Raw genomic sequence first — 20,855 nt, 5'->3', positions numbered from 1 at the left:
CTTTTGCCTAGATTATAAACAGTAGAAGCCCCAAAACACCAAAGTCTCCATCAGTCCACGTGGAAAAAGGAATGGGGAAAAAAAAAAAAAAAATTCTCTCTATACATCAAGATAGGTTGGTACTAACGGAACTCAAACATGCTTGCAATAAAGCCAGTATTATCATTATCTAACACTTTCCTTTTGAGCAGGTTTAATTTCACTTTGTTGTTGATTTATTTCTAAGAAGCCAGACAAAACACACTAAGCATTATATATCCTAAGATGTACAAACCTTTCATCCTGGGACTGATTGATATCAGATCTCAACATGGCTACCAAATTTCCTCCTTCTTGGTTCTCTCTATCTCGCCGCTGAAGGAGGGTCTCCAGTTCTGAGTTAGTCTCTTCTATTTCATGATTTAAAGACTCGACTTTCTTTTCCAGCTGTGGAAAATACAATAATGATGCAAGAGACAGACAGCCAAACAGTTAGCCTGAACTATGAACTTCACTCAATGACCTTATTCTTCTTCACTTTCTGTATACTCAACCATCATCTCTTCAGTTGTGATGCAAATTTGCTTCCAAAACTACTGGAAATGAAGGACAGCAGAAAGACTAAAAATGAACGGTTATTATTTCACTTCTCCTTTGCTGATGTAGATTTTGCTCAAAAGAAGCTGCTTCGCCTGCATTCAGACTCAGCGCATACAAGTAATGAAAAAAAGCATACAAAAACTTCCTGTCACACTTCAGTTTGCTTTTCACTTGCTTTCATTGTTCACGCCTCAAAGACATAAAGCAATGACCTGGCACAAATTTTGACAGCGCAGCACACAAACCTGAACAGCAACCTGATGCAGTATCAGTCTCAGACACCTTTCTTCTTTCCTTTATATACTATGGCAGGAAACAAGTTCTAGAAAACATCTAGAAAACATTTTCTCTCCTCATGTTTGTGTTCAGATGACACCTCTATCCCATTTAAAAAGGAAAATATATACATCCCCTCCCAGATTTTGCTAAACGAGACATTATCCAGCAGCAATATTACACTTTGTGCTACACGCTACCAAACAAACCAGTACTATAGCAACACACGTGGTCTCAAAAGCAAGCCAACAAATGAGACAAAACACCTAACCGGAAGGGAAGGGCAATGAAAGAAAAGCATTCTATTCCCCTGTCAGTTTTCTCACTACTCATTAAACCCTGAATGAACAGCAGGAAACAATAATTAGTTTCTTCCAGCAGGAGAAATTCTCAGTGTTACTCTTATCACTTCCTAGTTTTCCCACTGAACATAAAAGCCTAACAGAACAGTACGTCCACCCCTTGTCCCCCAACTGTAGGTCAGTTGGTCTAAAAAGCTAGAGCACTTTTTTCTACAAATCTTTCTCAGGATAGATACAGATGGCATCAATACACAGACAACTGAAAGCAAAACATCCAGCCTTTTCTTTTAAAGCAGTGTTAATCTCCCCGAAAAATGGCTGAAGAGCTCTGAAGAGCTTAAGGTATTTTCAAGCTACTACCAAGTTTCAATTCCCATGTTACTGCCACAGCACTGCAGCTAGCAAACATGCATGACGCCTTGCAAAATAGCAGTCACCTAGAGTTATGCACACAGTCCTTCCACATGCATCTTGAGAAAGGTGAAAGTGCTGTGTTAAAATACAACCACAAAAGAACAGTTAAAATCTAGGTTTATGTATTTTCCACAAACCTGCATAATTATAGCTGCCTTTTCCTGTAGCTGTACTGATAACGCCTCCTTCTCCTTTTCGTGAACAGCCTGTGCCTTTTCCCTCTCCTGAATCAACACCTGCTCCTTGTCGTGCAGTGAAGTCTTTTTTTCAGCCTCAAATTCCTCCTGCATAAGCAACATATACTTTGGATTATACATCCTTTACAACAAAAAACAACTCCCCTCCCAGAAACAAAAGCCCCCCCCCCCTTTTTTAAATAAATATGCATTCTTTAGCACTCAGATCAACTAGCAGTAACTTACAGTCTAAGGTCTCAAATGAACAAAATTATGCCAGAACTATGTTTTAAGAGTAGCTAAATAAGTAAGCGCATTATCTCTATGTGCTCATTGAGATCTGCATAATTTCAAACTTCTGGAATAGTGATGAGGAGCAGAAAGAACAGCTGAATAAATCAAATTGCTGAGAGAGACAGAGACAGACAGAGATGAGCCACTCTGAGCAACTGCAAATTTTGTTACACGCAGCACTGAGTTCCATGCAGGACGAGTGATTTACAAGAACAAATCAAAAATCCACAATGTATTGCAAAGTGATCTAGCAGCTATTGAGTTGGACCTCACTGACCTCAGTGGGACAGATGTCCTCTAAAGGAAGAGGTTATCAAACATCCCCAACTCCAGCATGAGCAAATAAGGGAGGTGAAACAAAGCCCTGGGATCCCTTCAGGGAGAGGCTAAAAGAAATCCTGGTAACTAATTGCTTCTGTAATGCTCAGAATTGGGGGATGAGAGAATTGTCTTGACCACACTGTAAAGCAAATGCACAAGTTGATCTGTGAACACCAACACACAGGATGGAAAGATCGCATGCTTTTCATTGATGAAAGAAGAAAGCAGGTTCTTCCCAGGTTATGAAATAAGACTTCTGAGCATTCACTCTGAGAGAGTGAGTACAGGAACAAGACATACGCAGTCACCTGAGCTGTCCTGGATCCTTCATGAAGGACTCGGCCAAACCTTGCAGTGAGCAGTACAGGCCATCGACCCTCAGCTCCTCAGTGGAGGACTGCACACCGCTTGATGAGACCATGAGGTCTGCCATCACAGACAAGGCCATGGCTTTTGAAGCCACTTCTACCTTATATCTTGCCTGTAAGACCAGTGTTGGCATTTGGGCAATAGCAATACAAAAAGCTTCCCAGAATCTGCAAGGCAGAGCAAGCCAGAAGAGCCAAGTCCATCCAGGATTTTATACTCAAGAGAAGGCCTAGGAGTTAACAAGCTACCAGTGAACAGAGGCAAAGCAGCACAAGTGTTTTCCCTAACCAGTCCAGTCACCTGCGGTGAGAGTCTCTGAACCAGTCTGCCTATCCTTCTTAGGAGCAGTGCTTCCAATGTGAGAGGATGTCAGACTGCATACAAAGGAACTCTGAATATCTAAACTCTGGCACCTTCTGTCAATTTTCCTGCTCGGGGGGAAGAAAGCGAGGAAACACTGGCTGGCACCAGGATGGCCTCGCAAGTGAGCAGCGGTGGGGGAGTCATTTTAAAAACCTGTATCAGATCCTGAGGTAGCTCAGCCTGACACTGCAGAGAGATCGAGTCACCTTCTTTGGGGATGAAGAGAGTGGTCATGTGGTCACTGGCCATCGAAGTAATGAGCAGAAAAACAGAGGTGTCTGTACCAGCAGCAGAATTACTCCTGGCATAATTTCAACAAGAAGAGGGGTTTCTGGCGCCTGAAATACTGCTCAGTAACTAAAGAGCCTAGGCGGCAGAAGAGAGAGAAAAACATGAATCCCTTCTGGGGTACATACATACAAGGCAGTCTAAGGTGTATGGAAATCAGTGCCAGGTTCCGTGGGATGGAGGCGGGGTTCTGATGCCTCTGGGGGGAAAACAGCAATGCCATATCCCATCAGCAGCTTTTCGGGATATCTGTATGTCCTCCCTTTCAATGGATAGCTCCACCAGACAGGAAGAAGTCAAAGAATGAATCTGAGTGCCAGGACACCACAGTGAGCCAAAGGCAGGAAACGAGAGAAGTTTTCTGCACATTCGCAGCGTCCAGTTCTAGAGGATCATGCATCTGTCAGGAAGAAGCAAACCTCAATTTGCAGCATTAACAGGAACAGTAAGGATTTGTTGAGACTTCCCAAGGAGAAGCAAATAGAGATGGTAATTCATCTGATCTAAGTTATTTCTGGCCCTCAACACACCGATAACAGAGCTGAGTATCAGTACAGCTCTCATTGTGTTGAGTGAGTTTCCCTATCTCTTCTCACACAGAATGGGTCTTCTCCACTCATTCAATAGCTGAAGATGTGCTTGTCACCTAACCAGCATGCATAATATGCAATCGCTGCATTGCACACAAGACCAGAGATCATCTTCAGGGATGAGCACCTTGAAGCTGCTCATCAAGATGAGAGAGCAGAACTCAAAGATGAACCCCAGAAAGCAGAAATTAAGAACAACTGAGGAAAATCTTATACTGAAAGTCTTCACTCTCATCACACGCTCAAGAAAAGCTTATGTAACATTGGGCATTTTCTGCCCTATATATGCAAGTGCTATAGATAAGGGGTGATGGGACAAGACCATAGTCTCTGCAGAAACAAAGAAGAAAATTAAGTTTCAAGTGACAAACAGAACATAAGTGCACACAAGGACTATCACTCAGAGCAAGTACTTTCTACTTTTTTTTTTTTTTGGTTTAGAGGACATCATTTCACATCCCAGTCAGGATTTTAAGAAATAACTGTGGTGAATACAGTAATGTCTTACAGTACAGTGCATTATGCTTTTAATATTGCTTTTCTAATTGCAACATCAACAGTCATCTTTTTAAAGTCATACTGCCAAAAGAACAAAAATGGATGTTACTTGTTCGTTTCAAGAAAAAACATGCCATCAGTGCACGCTTTGAAGTTCATTTTAGTTAGACCCACCTTCAGCTGTGCAATTTGCTGTTCAAGTAGTACCTCTGACTGACACTTCAGCAGCTCAATCTCTTCCTGGAACTGAAGCTGCTGCTTCAATTTTACCTCCTCAAACTGAGCCAGAAGAGCTGTCCTCACAGTTTCTACTTCAGATGCTGATGCAGAAGCATACATCTGCAGTAAGTAATATAAAATATTTTAGCTACAGTGTTACAATGGAAAAAAAAAAAAGAAAAACAAATCAAGTCCAGCCAGACTCTTCCAGCACTTTCACAATAGTTCTCTCCAATCCTTACAGCTACACAGAGCTGTCGTCTGTCATCATGTTGACTGTAGGAAAGCAAGTTGGTAAAAACAGGTAAGAAGCAATGGAAGAAGGCACTAGATATCAAATATCTCCTATATTAATTGCTGAGTAATCTAGAGACCATCAAGTCAGACTAGTAGAGTATTCCTTATTTCTTCCAACAGATATTCATCTAAAGAGAAATTCAAAGAAAAAAGGAAAAAAGGTGGAAAACACAGCAAGCATATCTCATTAAAACTAGGTTTCTCTTCTTGGAAATACAATTAGTCATTAGGTGCCTATATTTAATGCAATTATTCAATGACTAACCATATCTCAAACAAAAAAATTCCACCAAAAATATCGCGGAAAGGGTTTCTTCCATTAATCTAACAAGAATAACTGTAGTCATTGGAATTTTCAAGAGAAATCCTGTTTCTAGGATCAAGAGCTTAAAAAATTAATAATCAAGAGAACTTACCCACTTAAAGGGAAAACTAATTTTTCATGCAAGCTTTTCTTTCGGAAGAAAAGATAGTTTGTAATTCTTTCTGGCTAGCTGGAAATCACTACCAGCTCTAAAGACTGACAATCCCAAAGAACATAGGGATCTCCTCAAAGCTAAATACTTCGTAAGGCGGACAAAGTTAATACAAAGGTGCACTAGTGATCAGGGAGTTATTTGGCATATTATGCAATTTTTCAAATTAGTAAGCAAAAAAGCAAAAATAAGTTATAAAATAACAAAGCTTGTGTTGTTTGGTTATAGCTAGATAAAACTCATTTCTGCTTTGTGACTTCTCCTAATAAATAAGTGTAATATATACACTATAGAATAGAGAAGTCCTGACGACTTGAGGCTGCTTACATTAAAACAAGTAGGATTGTTTAAAAGACTCAAGGAAAAGATTTTTTATTTTATTTTAGTGTTAATTAATAAAAAGAACTTATTTTAGAACTTATTAACTTCTTAGCATTCACTACAAAAGTGAACATCATCAAGCTTATACATAAACATCCCCCAAAACAACAAGGAATGATAAAGCTTTAAGGACACCAAGGAAGATTTTCAAACCTTAAGAAAACATATTTGGGAAAGCGTTAGCTACTACAATTTCACTAAGAAGAAAAGAAGAAACTGGTGTTAGTAAAGGTTGTTCACTTATACAAGCTTAAGGTTAGCAGTTATTTTCCATAAATAGTTAATAATTCAGTTAATAATTTCATTAACTTTTCATTTTCAATCGAAATGAAAGCTTTAAAATTTTGAATTAAAAATAATCTGAAATCAAAGAAAGTGAAAATCCCTGAAAGACAGAAACATTATAAACACTAATTTAAATATATAATATTAAGGCTAATAAACATATATGAATTATTTTAAGTCCTTTTATCTAAAAGTCAGGCTTTGTCTCTCCTCATCTACTGGCACCAATAAGAAAAGCCAAACAGCATCTAGACAGAGAGTCTTATTTCTGGGATTAATAAAACTGAATTTATTCTATTTTAAAATACGGCCTATTTTAGGTTTAGATAATAGCATCATTCTGACCTCTTGCTCATGTTCATGCTGTGCTTTTAGTTTCTCCAATTCTCTTTGGAGCTCCCCGGAATATTCTTCCTTATGTTTCTTAATTTCTGCCTCATGAAGATCCTGAAGTTCTTGGAGTGCTTTTCTATGCTTTTCCTCCATATGCAATACTTCCTCGCGTACTGTGTCCAGGGCCAGACGTTTCTCTTCTTCCAGCAAACTTCTTTGATTTTGAAGAGCTCTGTTCAAATCATCCTAAGTAAAATTTAAAAACAAAACAATAAAAAAATACAAGCACAAGTATTTTTTGTACCCCATTTATAAAGCACACAAGTTCAAAAACAATTACAACGCAGATTTAAAACTAGTTAGTAAAGATGTGAGAAAAAAATGCTGTTCTTACCCCTTAGAGGATGCCTCTAAGCCCTCCCACCTCTTTGACTTGGAAAAGTCCTGGGGTCATTTTTCACCCACCCCAGCAGTGAAGACCTCACACCTCTGCCCTGGCAATAGTGAAATTCTGGGTGTCTTTTAAGGGCTTAAGACAATGCCCACTCTCCCGCTGTCTGGGATCCCCAAATAAACTTTCTGCTCCCAGAAGCCCACCTGGGATCTTAGAGAACACCTTTTCTTTTATTCTTCCCCTCAACATTGTGCTACTAAGCAACTTCTTTAGATTTACAGAGATGTAGCTGAAGCTACAGAATTATTTTTACTCAATTCTAACTGCTTATTACGAATGACACAGTAATTCTATTAAGCAGAGAAACTCTGAGCCACAAAATAGAAGCCTCCAATCTAAACTATGCTAAATATATTTACCTAATGTGTACATTTCCCTCATATTGCGTCAGACTCAACTTAATTTTCAGCTTTAGTTTCCTAACCCAGCTCATAATATGGCCACACAAGCGTTAGTGCTGGCGCAAAGGAGGTTGCAGAAACACACCCTAAGAACAAGAAAGGAAAAGAGGATTTCCACCCATTTCAACAGCTTCTCATATTAAGGAGGCGTAAGAAGGTATCATTAAATCTCACCCTCTATGCCAAGTTTTCTTTTTGACTCACCTTATGAGCTTCTTCTGCTTCAACAGCCATGGCTTTAAGTTTTTCCATGTGAACAGTAGCTAGCTCAATTTTCAAATTATTTTGTGAAAGCTGAAGTTCTTCGGCATGCTTTAATTTCAGCATCTCTATCTCCTGAACCAAGCGGGCTTGGTCTGTTTTATCCTTTTCACGGAACTGTTCTGTGTGATGCATCTGTAGCTCCGCAAGAGCCTGCTTGTGTTCTTCTCTTATATTCTGAATTTCAGATAGATAGGAAGACTCTAAGGAATCCAGATTTGATAAGTGTTTAGCCTCCAGCTCATCAATTTGTGCTTGATGCTTTGTCTGAAGTTCAGCCACAAGAGCTTGAAGCTGAGCCTGCTGTTTACTTTCCAGTGAAGATTTAAGTGTCTCAAGTTCAGCTTGGTGCTTTGTCTGAAACTCAGCTGTAAGAGACAAAATTTGCTGCTTATGCTTTTCCTGTAACTGCTGACTTTGGAGTTCTAGTTCGTCAACATGTTTCTTTTTCAGCTCCTGGAGAAGAATCTCTTGCTCGGTTGTGAATTTCTGAGTCATAGCCTTGTGTTCCTCCAAAAATCTAAATTATTTCCAAGAAAATATCGTCAAAACAGGCACGGATAAATAAATAAATAATCAAATAATAAGAAGGAGGCCTTACTTAGCCTCCACAAATTTTACTCCTGGGTTTCACATACAGCACTAATCCAAAGCAAATTGCAAAAATGGTTTCACAGCCACATAATTAAGGGCTTGCGCGATGGGAATGGGTGATAGCTGGTTATTACTAAGTAGACAGGCACTCCAATTGAATTGCTCACTAATACAGAGCAGCGTTCACTCTAGCTCATTAAAGCACACTGAGAAGATAGCACAGAAAAACCATCTCTGACAACGGGCCCAAAACCAAAAGATGAATTTCAGGTGCCATTTGAAAGACAGTTTGACCAAATATTGCCTTGTGAGAGCATCTAGGACATAACAAATACTGTACATAAAACAAAGTATATACACTGTCTACATTTTGAACATGTTATCTGCCAGCAAACAAGTCGTTAGAAGGAAAATCTTTAAACACAAGCAGTTTAGACCAAGACATAAAGCCACTGTGGAAGCATATGTGGGATACTCAGGCTCTCCAAACTATCTCAGCTATCTGGGGTCTGTGTAAGGCTTGATGCAGAAGATGTAGTATCTAAAATAAATGCAATTTGCTGTAATCATTGACTATAGTATTTTGGGATATGGATATCAATAATTAAGAAGTGATCGGTTATTTAAAGGCTAAGTTCCTGCTTTCAAGATTTTCTTAGTGTAATTATCTCCCCAATCTTTTCTATGACTGTATCTTTGGGGAGGGAAGAAGGGGTAAGGTTAAAATGATGTATGCCAATATAAACGTGTATTTGTTTGAATATTTGCTTTCATATTCTAAAAACAATAGGGAGAAGGGGGAGGGACACATAACTGAGCAGTTACAACCTGCATCTCTAACCAGAATTTAATTTTGCTACGGAACACTGAATGTGACCCATCAACTTCATCATTCAGTGGATAACAAAAGCTTTATTCACCAGGAAAAAAGTGCTCAAATTCATCTAAGTTGTTCAAAAAAACTCGAACAAAAATTTAAAGAGTTTTCCATTTATATTTCCTATACACTTCCTTTCCACAAACATTAGTATAGGATCTTCAGCTGCGTGTAGTGTTCTTAATATGGAAGAGGTAGAACTAGACTAGATTTCTTTTGATCTGCTAGACTAAATTCAATGCATTTATATGAAGTAAGATCTTACAGGAGACCTTAATGGACAGTATTACTGTTTCTTGGTAGAATAAAAGCTTTGCATACAGAAGCTAGCTGGTGCCACCAAGTGACAAACCTATATGACTGTCACTTCTTAACCTTAAAATAAAAAAGCAGCAATGACGGTAACGGAAGTAAACATTAGCTCTGGTCATTCCCAGTAAGTGAAAATCCCCAAATACACAAGACTTACTTGTTTTGTGCTTCCATAAGTTTAAATGCACATTCTTCTTGCAAACAGTGTGTGGCTTTTTCCATTTCTTTTGCCATGAGTGCTTTGGCTTCTTGCAGCTCACTGACGTACTGCTCCTGAGATTTCTGTGCAGCCTGTGCACTCGCAAGGCTGTCCTCTAGTTGTTGCAAGTTGTTTTGCTGCTCTTTTACCAACTTCTCTAATTCGACAATTCTGGCAGCCTGCTGATCTTGAAGCTGATTCATTTCAGTTTCACGAAGTTCAAACTTCTTTTGTAAATTTTGCTTCTCATATTCTGATTTGTTTTCTAGTTCTATACGCAACAGTGATAACTTTTCTTCTGTTTGGATCCTCTGGTCCTCATTTTCACGCTTCCATTTTTCCTCTTTTTCTTTATACATCTTCTCTATTTTCTGGACTTCTTCTCTGGCACCACTTAATTCAGTCTTGTGATCCTCAGTAAGTTTGTATTTTACCTGTGAACATAGTTATTAAAAATGCATAAGTATTAGAACCAAACTGAAGTGTCTGAAGTGTAAACTCCTAGACATTTATGATGTTGAAGAGATTCAATTCTTGCAGTTAAGTCATCCTTCCAAAGAAAAGTAAGGCTGAAATGTCAGTTTGCAGGTACTTGAATTCAATCCACTATTAAGAAGCAACTGGGGGTGAGGGAAAAGAAGGGAAGAAACAACTGAGGCAAAATTCTAGAATTAAGATTGTACCTATGTTGTTTCTCTTGGTGCCACCTTTTTTCAACCAGGCAGTTCAATTTATAAAGCTATGATCACCTGATGTACTTTACAGAGGGCATGATTACAGATCTCTTAAACTCTCCTCTCTTTATAGTTTGCTGTCTGATTATTTCTTTTTGCCCAGACAACTGGACTGAAAAGTTATTTCTGGTTACTTACTTCAAAAAAACAATCAAGAAAGCAGGTATTTCTTAGAGGGGACCTGTTCAGCAGAGAGGCTGCTTCCATCTGCTACAGTACTCATCTGCTCTTCTCCATTATCGCATGACACGTCACAGTATGCAAGTGCAATGCCTTGCTTCTGCACTTGGACACGACGCTGTGCCGCCTCTCAGACTCTAGCAGAGGGAGGTTCAGGATGAGAATCTTTTGCGCTTGCCTGCATTGGAAATGGTGTACTTATGCTTGACCTCACGCCAATGAAAAGGTGGAATGGAGCAACACTCGAAGCACCTGCCTTCCCACGCTGTGCTCCTGAAGAAAAATTCATCTGTGGGAAACTAAGCTTTTAACACTGAAGTGCTCTGAACTTCAGAGTCTTATTCCAAGAAGTTGTATGCACGCAGCTCCCTTTCAAGCTGCAACTACCATCACTAACTCGAAACATTTAAAAATAAGTGCCACTTCTATTTCACTTGGCCTTCCCAACAGACTTGAGTTTGCCCAATTCCATACAAAACAGCATTTTAATACTAATTACCTTTTCCATTTCCTCTTTCAGATGCTTCTCATTCTGCACAGAAATATCTTTTTGTTTAGCAATCTCTTCCTTTAAGTGCTTTATTTCTTCTGAAAGTTCTGCAATATACTGTTTCTCAGACTGGAGGAGAGAGACCTTAGCCTTATGCTCTTTTTCCAGCACAGACACTCGCTCAGACACCTCCATTTCAACTTGACGCGCTGCATCTTGAGCACTCTGTAGACGCAGTTTGGTGATTTCTGAATAAAGAGCAGAACAACATTCTGGAATGTATTTTCTTTTAACAGGTCTTATTAACTCACAGCAATAAAACAAAGCTGAATGTTGCTAGTTGCACAATTTATCAGTAGCCATACTAACTACAGAACAACAAGAAACATTTATCAAAATGACTTTTATTCTGTTCTACTTGATTATCAACTTTGGCATTTATCAATATGAACACACACGGAATAACGCGGAAGGATCAAAACCTGTGGCAGGACTCCCCTCATATCAGCAGCAGTCACAGGAGTCTACTTTCTTTGTGGACAATGTAATGGCAGATTACTGAAAGTTTTATCTCCTCTTATGCACATATTCTTTAGATAAAGAATTCCCCTAGAAAAGCAGATAGGGCAACTCTCTATCTAAACATTCTAATTTGGGCAGGTTTAAGACCTTGTCTAATGGATGAAAAAAAAGACCATGAATATAACCACAAATTAAAAAGGGTTTACTGATCCTTTTAACCAACATATAGTAGAACGGAGTTAGTCATGCGTGTCATATGGCTAACAGTAAGGTGTAGGGATGACAAGTTCAAGAGGTTGTATAGTTTACTACACTCCCAAAATGAGGTTACAGATACAAGAACTACTGTGATGCCTTACCTGAACCTCAACATTATATGCATTTCATACTGAAAAGATGCAAAGCAGTATATTTATATAAATTACAAGCTTGTATCTTCCAAGAAAAGCAGCAACGGTAGAGAAATTATATAAAACCATGATGATGTAGCAAATCTCATTAAATTGAGCCAGAAGAGGGACTTTGGCCTGAATTTTATAGCAGAAGTTACCTATTACAAATTCTGCCCCCTATAAATAGTTTAATCTTTGAAAAAATCATCCCAATACATGTAACAACTTGTGGAACACACAAAAGGGAAAAAAAAAAATTAAATGAACACAGAGTGCTATCATATTCACAAAATAAAGACCAACGAAAGAGGTATGGAACATGGAGCAGGAGTTAGTCTATTCTATGGACTAGACTGAAAAGTGGCCTATTTTGTAAGAATATAAAAACACTTCACACGGCTGACAGACAACGTAAGAAATTTTCAGATAATTATTTATGATTTGACAGTGCCCCTTCTAGGCATCAAGAACGGAAATCTGATTAACTCTTTTTAGCAACTGCTCCTCAGTTTAGCAAGCTTTACTAAAGAATAACCAACTTCAGGTCACCACATCCTTGAAAGAGCAACTCAACATGCCCAGAAGAGTCAAAAAGCAAAATACCCAATCCCAAGGGTTAACAAGCTTTAAGTGTTCCCCGTAGTTTAAAGTAAATTAATAACAAATTTTCAAATTTCTTCAAATAAGCCTTTAGATATTTAAAGGAAAAAAGAAAAAAGCCACACAAGCAGCTAACCATTTTACTTCCTAATCTGTCAGCTGATCTTACCTTTGATATGTTCTTCTGAAAGCCTGGCACGGAGCTGCTCAAGTTCTAGACAATGCTTTTTTTTCATTTCCTCAATTTCTGCTATATATTTGTCCGACAGATCCATCTTCATTTTCATTAGGTCCTCCTTATATTGAAGTGCAAGGGAAGAACTTAAGGAATCTAATTCACGCTTGTGCTGTTCTTTAAGCTGTACTCGCAAACAGGCAAGTTCTTCCTACATAAAAAACGGGTTAGAAATACACTTTTAGCTTTGAAATAACCATGTCAGAAACGGTTCAACGGAAACACTATATGAACCACACTGTAAAGCACCTGCTTGACAGGCAAAATCCTGCAGTTTTTGCTCCGTTCAAGCCACTCCACCCTCTACTGTGGCAACAGAGCACCTAGAAGTAAAGATACCCCGGAGCCATGACACAAGGCAGATCAGAGCCTCAGGAGCTGTTTGAAGGTGTAACAGAGAGGGAAGTCTCACAAGCATCTGGATAGGGAAACCATCACTCTATATGTGCATCATCACAAAGTTATGATCTATGAACACAGTTTCATACTCAGCTAGGAAAGAAATTGCAAAGAGATTCTTAAGTAATTTTTCGTGCAATATACTCTAAATAAATTTAACTCATGTAGTCTGTGTATGTCTGGTCTGCTTATCATCCCCTCACTAAAATAAATAAATTTATAAAAATCTAAAACCAAAAAGGAAAATTCCCTTTTGGAACTGTTAGTCGACTTCAAATGAATTGAACAAAGAAGTAGCAATCTTAAATTATAACAAAGTACATGAAAACAGATGGCTAAATAGAGGTGGGATCAAATTAGTGTCTCCACTGAAAGAGAAGTGACAGCAATAATGGACACAACTACTACAGAGTTCAAGGCAAAAGAGAAACATCATGAATTCTGCAGCCTGTGAGGAAGAGCTTTGATCAGAACTCACACTTTTTTTTAGGCACAGGATAATCCAAACATGGGACACAAAATTGCAGAACACCATGTTTCATCTGTTCTGCTGTTCTGAGAACTATTTAAAGCTGATAATTTACAATAGACTTGACAAAAAAAATAATGAAGTCTTAACAAATGTCTCAAATGCAACTTCAACTGTTTGCTAAGAACGTGGAAGCAGACATCAGTTTTCATATGGGTAATGTAATAATCATTAGAACTTTAATGTAGCAAAAAATCTTACCTTATGTTGCTCCAACTGCTGATTTAGCTGGTCAAGTATAACTCTCCTCTCTTTTTCAGTTGTCTCTTCAAAAACTGTGACAGAGGAACTGAGAAGAGAAAATGGTTTTAGGAACTTAAGATTGTACCACATCACAAATTAAGTTAAATGAACTTGCCAACTTACAATATGGTACTGAAAGTAGGTACAGAGCAACCGTAATAGCTATATAGGAAAGTATCTTCCACATTCATGACTTTCTTCACTGGGTTTCTAACTTCAAATCACCTAATCCCCAATCGCAACATATTTAGAGGCTAACATCATCTTTTACATTAAAAATTGGAAGCATCTGATCATAACCTGAGATTAAAGGAAAAAGAATAGATCACCTGATATCCACTGCTTGATCCTGGCTCATGTCTGACTCCAACAACGAATATTCCTTCAGTTCTTGCAGTCTCTGATGCAGCAAAATCAACTCCTCTCTGTAGTTTTCTTCAGCTACTCTTAATTTCTTTTCAAAATAAAGCCTCAATTGTTCTAATTCGTTTTCATGCTCACTTTTCCTTTGCTGACGCTGCTGCTCAAATTCTTGCTTTAAACGTTCTATTTCCTCCACGTGTGATGCACGAGCCAGGAGCTGTTCTTTTAACTCTGAGATGGAGGCAAGAAGAACACAACATCTCACTGCATCCTTAAAAGTACACATCTTTAGGCTAACTCATTCTATGAAGATGAGCCATATTTTAGCTGTTGGGATGACAGTAAGACACTATCCCACACACTACCTAAGATGAACTTTCGAAAGACAAAATTTTCCTTCCTCAGAAGGCAGCGCAAATGCGTTCCCCGCTTACACAGCATTCAGAGAAACCATCATCATGGAAAGAATCAAAATCATCAGCAGACCATCCAACATTCTCATTGCCCTCGTGCCCCAATTCTGAGTCAGTGACATGCAGAGTCCTGCAAAACTTTTTAATCTCCACACCTGCTTGTTGTAGCAGCCAGAAAGACTAATTTACTCAAGCACATCTATTATAATCTTTTCTTTCCTCCAGGGGGTGGAGAAACTTAGCACAAACTATCTAGAAAAACAAGAAAGAAAGAATGATAAAATTAATCTTGGACTAAGTAAAATAAATCTTGGACTACTTTAATGATGGGTTGGCTATCCATTTAAGAGCTTTTTTTCCATGTTCTTTATTAGATAAGAGTATTGTATTAGGAGAAAAAGGTAGAACTAAGGGCAAAAATCATGAGGCGGGGGGGGGGGAAAGTTTCCCAGATGGCTTAGGATTAGCTGAATCCACACCAAGACCAACTGAAGATGGAACTGATTTTCAAGAGGAAAGAACTTAGAAGAAAGAAGAAGCTTATGTTATTCAAGAAAAGAAACTTCAAAAAGACTTAAGGAAATGATTGAAGACACCTCCAGAAATTCACATGCTTGAACAGTAATCAAAATGATTATTACGCTCTAAGAAATCATCATTTAAAGATTAAACCAGTGCTCCCAGTATGGCCCAAGAAAAGATACAGAGAAACACTCCCGAGCCTGTGGTTTGCCTAGGAACTCTCAAGTGTGGTTTGGCAGCAGCTCTCAAGCTCACATCCCCAGCAGGCAGTCAAGCTGCTTAAGTACAGGCAGGGAATCATCTCCAAACCAAAAAGGTTGTAGACACCTTCAGGCCACTTACAAGCTTGCCTCAGAGCTAGGCTTCGGCTTTGCCTGAAGGCCTTTCAGTGCTGACACCAAGGAGATGCTGCAGAGGACCAGCACGTTCCCAACAAGGGAATGCGGAAGAGCAGCCTCCCCTCCAGACGCACAGCACATCTGAGCCGCTCCGGGTCAAATCACAGCACAACGCCAGATGATGCCCAACAGCCAGGAAGCAGCCGGTGTGGACCTGGCTGAGTGTCACGGTGTTTTTGTATAGAGAACCAAAAGAAATGCACACTTGTGGTGAAAAATTCTCACAGCAAGCATCCAAACAGAAAGAATAAGTGAAATTAGTACGTGGTTCAAGCCTGCTTTCAAAGGGAGCAGTTGCCCTGTACAGGGACCTGAGGAATCAAATGACAAGAAGGGACCAGTAAAAACACCAGTGGCGTAGGCGAGGGAAATCCAGTCTCGCACAGATAGATTTTAGCTAACCCAGCAAAGTCTCCTGGCACAAAATTAACCCAGGAAAATGTTTAACAGTTTTGAACTGTTGGGGTTGGACTAGATGATCTCCAGAGGTCCCTTCCAACCTCAACCATTCTGCGATTCTGTGAACTGGCTGTCATTTTTGCATCAGAGCAGTGATTTAATTATCTGGCTGCTGTGGTTTTGATTCATCACAAGGAGTCCTCAGACTTGCCCAAGTGCATTTTCAAAGCATCACTCAAGCAAAGGAAGAGCAGAGTAAAACAAAACGCCTTTAAGATCTCCTCACACAACAAAGATGCATCCTCACCTGAAACAGGGGCTTGCGTTCTGGTCTCACCATCTCAAACCAGATGAAGGAGAAACAGAAAGGGTCCAAAGAATGGTAAATGTGAGTGATTAGAGACATGGAAAGACATTTGAAATGTTAATAATGGTTAGGACTACAGAGAGGGAATGTAAGAGTTCCAGCAAATACTAAAAAGCACTATCTGTACTATAATTCTGTAACATAATAACGGGGATTCAAAAAGGTCAAAAAGTTAAAGTCTGACTAAAACCAAAAAAATTAGAATATTAATTTTTTCAACTTAGGACCATAAAGTACCATTGGGGGCAGGGAGGAAACAGTTATACTTTAAAAGCTAATTACAGTTATATTTGTTAGAAAATTTTAAATGCTAATTAAAACAAAAGGAAGTGTAATATCCTTAAACTACCCCAGTAAAAGCAAAGAATGCCATCTAATGTTGCAGTCTCAACAGATGAATACACATAGCCAAGGTTAAAAACATGGTCTCTAGCTTTTTCCCCAATATCTGTTCCTCTACTTATTATGTAACTGTTTGCACACATACAACTGAGGCATTTTCTATTTCATTTTAGCCCAAAAAAACATGTCAGCTCTGATTAATACACTCTAAAATTACCTGTTGTGTGTAGGTTTAATTAATACACTTTACAGTGGTAACAGAAATCTGAATAAGATATGCAAACAATATGATGTCAGACTGAAATCTGCCATTAATTATTTTCTTTCAAGCTTTAGAACTTTTTCATAATTTTAATGCAGATACACATAAGACCAAATTAAAAAAAAAAAAAAGGACTGTTCCTGTTTAAATGTCATGCACAACATTTTCCTTTTCTTTTTTGCTTTTAGAATTGAGAGGTTTATACGTTCTTTCAAACCAAAGTACACTTTTCCAAAAGTGTTATTTTTAACCTTACAGGAAAATAAAATCATTCATGACAATTTCAGAAGTATCACCTAAAAGTTTTTATTTTATTTTTTAAAAAATAAGTAGCTTCAGCCCAGAGTATATCTATATTTAAGGACTGAAAGTCTTTCAGAAGACGGTGGCCCTCCAATTTCAGTGTCAATGACAAAGCATTTTATTTAACTTACTTCAAAACTGGAAGAATGGAGAAAATAAAAAAAATGTCTACCTCAAGACCTAATCTAATCACACAGTTTTGAAATACTTCCGCTTTTATTTGGAGATAAATAAGAGATCAAGCTACTAAAGAGAGTTTAAAAAAAAAAATCTCATATTGACAAGAAACCACTCAAAGTCATAAACTAAGTGGTTATCTTTGCTACCTCAAATTAATAATTTTCTCAGTCGATTTTATAAACCCTTCCATACTGAATATAAATCAGAGCATGTTATTCCATTGACCAGCATTTTCTCCACTTAAACTACAATTCATTACAACTTCCAATCAAATTTGAAGTTAAATGCAACGTGGCTGTTTTTCACTAAACGTTTGTATTGTGTGCAGGAGCGGAGCTTCAAGGCCTCAACACAATTAATAGAGAGCAGCAACGATGGCAACAACGGTGCTGATAACAACATGATGCTCCTGCTCCCTAGTCAAAGACAATCAAAATGGAAAGAAAATTTTCATATTTTAGGACATTTAAAAAAAAAAAAAAGAAAGAAAGAACAGAAACAACAAGAGTGAACACTTCCCCACAGGCCTACCATGCTTTCTGACCTTGGAAAAACTCCCAAACACCTGACACTGACCCACCTCTCACCTCAGAAACTGATCGTGCGCCCAGTCTACTAGAGTATGACCTTCTGTACACATCTGCGACTTTGCTGTGTTTCTGGTATATGACTAAAAGTCTCTCGTATCAAAAATGAGTACTTCTATATGAACTAGTGGCAAAAAATAAAATGCATCAGTTTCAAGCATACCACTTAACTCCTGTCGACTTGCGCGGGTACTATCGAGTTGAGACCAGAGTTGTTTGATTTCTTCTTGTGACTGAGCCTTTAGTTCTTCATGCGTGACCTGAAGTTTCTCCAGCTATGGAAAATGTATTAAAATTTTTTTGAACATTTTTGTTCTAATTGCTTGTTTTATACACAACGTAAACAGTCCTGTGAGAAATAGGTGGAAACACTCACTAACAACCAGACTCTCAGCTCCTAACCCAGATTAGCAGAGATACCAAGTAGCCATTAACTATGGTTAGACCCACGCCTCTAATAGAGCAACAGGTCTGCTCTTGGTGTCATATTTATCACCACTGGCAAGAATAAAGTAGCAGCCAGATAAAACCAACGCTGGCATATAAACACAGAGGAAGGAATGACACCAAAGTGGTATAAAGATAGCTGTGCTCAGAAGATTTTGAACCATTACGGAATATCCCAGGGTATTAATCTACTTTATTAGAAATGTTTTACTTCAATAAAATCATAAAAGAAAAAAATAAATAAATACAAACAAGTTGCCCAAATGTTATCTATACCGTACAGGTTTTGTGAAGTACATACTAGTTAACCCTTCAAAACAAAGTAAAGAAATCTTATTTACCTCCTTCTGAATATTCTGTCCTTTTTCTTGGCTTTTCAACTTCACATCTTCTAGGAGTTGGTTATGTTCAGCCTGCAGCTGTTCACGTAATTTTGTAATGGCTAACTGGTGCTGCTTCTCCAAATCTACACATTTTACTACAAAATAAAAAAGAGCTCTGTTCAGCAGCCAGCACGGTGGCGTAACAATCTGTACAACATTTGTGCGACGAAAATAGAAACGCATGCATCCAGACTAGAAGGCTCATTTAAGGTATTCCCTACAGGGTTCATGGGAATAAGAGCCTTCTCAGTAAGGGTGTCAGTACTTGAAGAGCATCACGCATGCTTGAATAGTAAAGGATTTCAAAGCTTGAGATGTCCACACAGTGCCCCCCGCTTTCCCACGTCCCATGCTCTAAGCCAAGAGGCAGGCAACCAGCTGGAGTCCTAGGGAGAAGATGAGCTTCTGCTCTCTGCGTATACAAACAAGCATCCTCAACCAGAAGCGCATTTATTTAGAGCAGGGAATCAAATATTTCTTCATGGCCTACAATTACAGAATTTCTCCTACTATCATACTTAATAGCTGGAAGTAGAAGAGACACAAACAGGAAGGACTAGGAAAGCTCCTGCCAAATGTACAGTCTCAGCTGAGCGCTCTCTGAACCACATGAACTTGCTACTGCTTCATTCAGCCAACAAATCTTTGATCTGCCCCAGAAAGAGTCTGCAACAAATTGATCCCAGTTCAGCCACAGTGAGCCACAAAAGAGTGCTTTCCTCACAAAACAGTCTTATAACACCAATTCAGGGAAATCTAGTAAAATCAGTGCAGGCTGAGAAGAAGACACATCCAAACAGCAGCCACGGCCATCAGAATACAGTGAAAGCAACTGGCCCATGATATGTAGGAAAAGGCTGCTCTTTACTTCTCAGAGCTGGTTTACTGCCTGTCAGATGGCATCAGAATTCCAGTACCCCTAAAACTCGATTTCCATTTATTTGAGGAGAGTATTATTTCCGTCATCTCTCACCTTTAATAATATTTTTGAAGGGAAACATATTCAGAGTCTTATATTCTTGTGCAAATCATAAGGCAACACAGTTAACCAGGCCTTAAATACAAAATTTTCTTTCAGTTCCTATTTTCTGGATAGTCTCTGCGCATTGACCCAATCTTTAAGTAACATGGATATATTTTGGTTTTACTTTTTATATAGGTTCTAAAACTCTTATAGTTAGTTTTGCTATTGTTCAATAAAAACAACTGCTTCCCAGACCACAACACTTACTTTCAAACTGTTCTTTCTCAAGAGAAAGAAGCCTCAGCTCCACTCTGAGTTTTTCTAATTCCATTTCCAGAGTTTTCTGCAGTTCCTCCATTTCAGTCTGATGCTTTTCAGAAAGCTCTTCGCACGTGCTTTTTAAACGCATCTCAGATTCCAGCTCCCAGTCTCCTTTAAGAGTCTAACAGAGGACACGTGCATTATGAAAGGAAACACACTTAGTAAACAGTGAGTACTTTTTCTAGGTTTTCATATTCCATCTGTTTGTCCTTTGCAATAAATATAGTAGAATGGGACTTTGCTATGACAGCTCTAGTTTACTGAAAGCAGTTTTATCTTTTCCTGTATGAAGAATAGAATTTGTACCTCTAATGTCTGGATACGTGTCTCTTCCATTTCCAATTCTATTTTCTTTCTCTGATCAACTGTGAAATAAAATACTATTTATTAATAAATTTATATAAAATATCATGGTTAAATGACAAGAGATATGGAGGAGAAGAATATTTCAGAAAACTCAGGGCTTGAATTGGGAGGCACACAGCAGTATGAGGTACTGGGTTCTATCCAAATCTGCTGTTATCTTATATGCCAGTATTGCTCTTTCATTTTTAGAAGAGATAAGCATCTAGCAGTTTTAACTACAAAGACAACCTTAAAGTTTAGTGTAATTAACAAAGCAATATCGGCTTAAATCTACAGAGAGCATGTTACCAAAAAATAGATATGAACTGCTGCCTTTATTCCTAAAGATACTGTTTCAAAAGTCTATTGATATTTT

The 20,855-nt window shown here is 38.4% G+C and overlaps 1 protein-coding gene across 5 annotated transcripts in view; it reads right to left on the bottom strand.

Moving 5' to 3' along the window:
- Window positions 1-20,855, bottom strand: part of PCNT (pericentrin) — a 100,655-nt gene that overhangs the window by 59,206 nt on the left and 20,594 nt on the right. For 4 of the 5 annotated variants that reach the window (XM_067298689.1, XM_067298691.1, XM_067298690.1 and 1 more), the window contains 15 exons: window positions 20,441-20,499; window positions 20,081-20,255; window positions 18,808-18,944; window positions 18,183-18,294; window positions 16,286-16,318; window positions 14,213-14,477; window positions 13,842-13,929; window positions 12,647-12,863; window positions 10,973-11,211; window positions 9,518-9,993; window positions 7,521-8,097; window positions 6,474-6,707; window positions 4,645-4,809; window positions 1,709-1,855; window positions 275-426 (listed from right to left, as the gene is read on the bottom strand). In XM_067298689.1, coding sequence (XP_067154790.1) covers window positions 275-426; window positions 1,709-1,855; window positions 4,645-4,809; window positions 6,474-6,707; window positions 7,521-8,097; window positions 9,518-9,993; window positions 10,973-11,211; window positions 12,647-12,863; window positions 13,842-13,929; window positions 14,213-14,477; window positions 16,286-16,318; window positions 18,183-18,294; window positions 18,808-18,944; window positions 20,081-20,255; window positions 20,441-20,499 — 3,076 coding nt within the window. The remainder of the gene's footprint in view (window positions 1-274; window positions 427-1,708; window positions 1,856-4,644; window positions 4,810-6,473; window positions 6,708-7,520; window positions 8,098-9,517; window positions 9,994-10,972; window positions 11,212-12,646; window positions 12,864-13,841; window positions 13,930-14,212; window positions 14,478-16,285; window positions 16,319-18,182; window positions 18,295-18,807; window positions 18,945-20,080; window positions 20,256-20,440; window positions 20,500-20,855) is intronic. The other variant, XM_067298693.1, reaches the window with a different exon arrangement.

This window comes from Apteryx mantelli, chromosome 6 (assembly GCF_036417845.1).
Source record: "Apteryx mantelli isolate bAptMan1 chromosome 6, bAptMan1.hap1, whole genome shotgun sequence".
Taxonomy (NCBI): domain Eukaryota; kingdom Metazoa; phylum Chordata; class Aves; order Apterygiformes; family Apterygidae; genus Apteryx; species Apteryx mantelli.
This window is presented reverse-complemented; position numbering and strand designations above follow the sequence as displayed.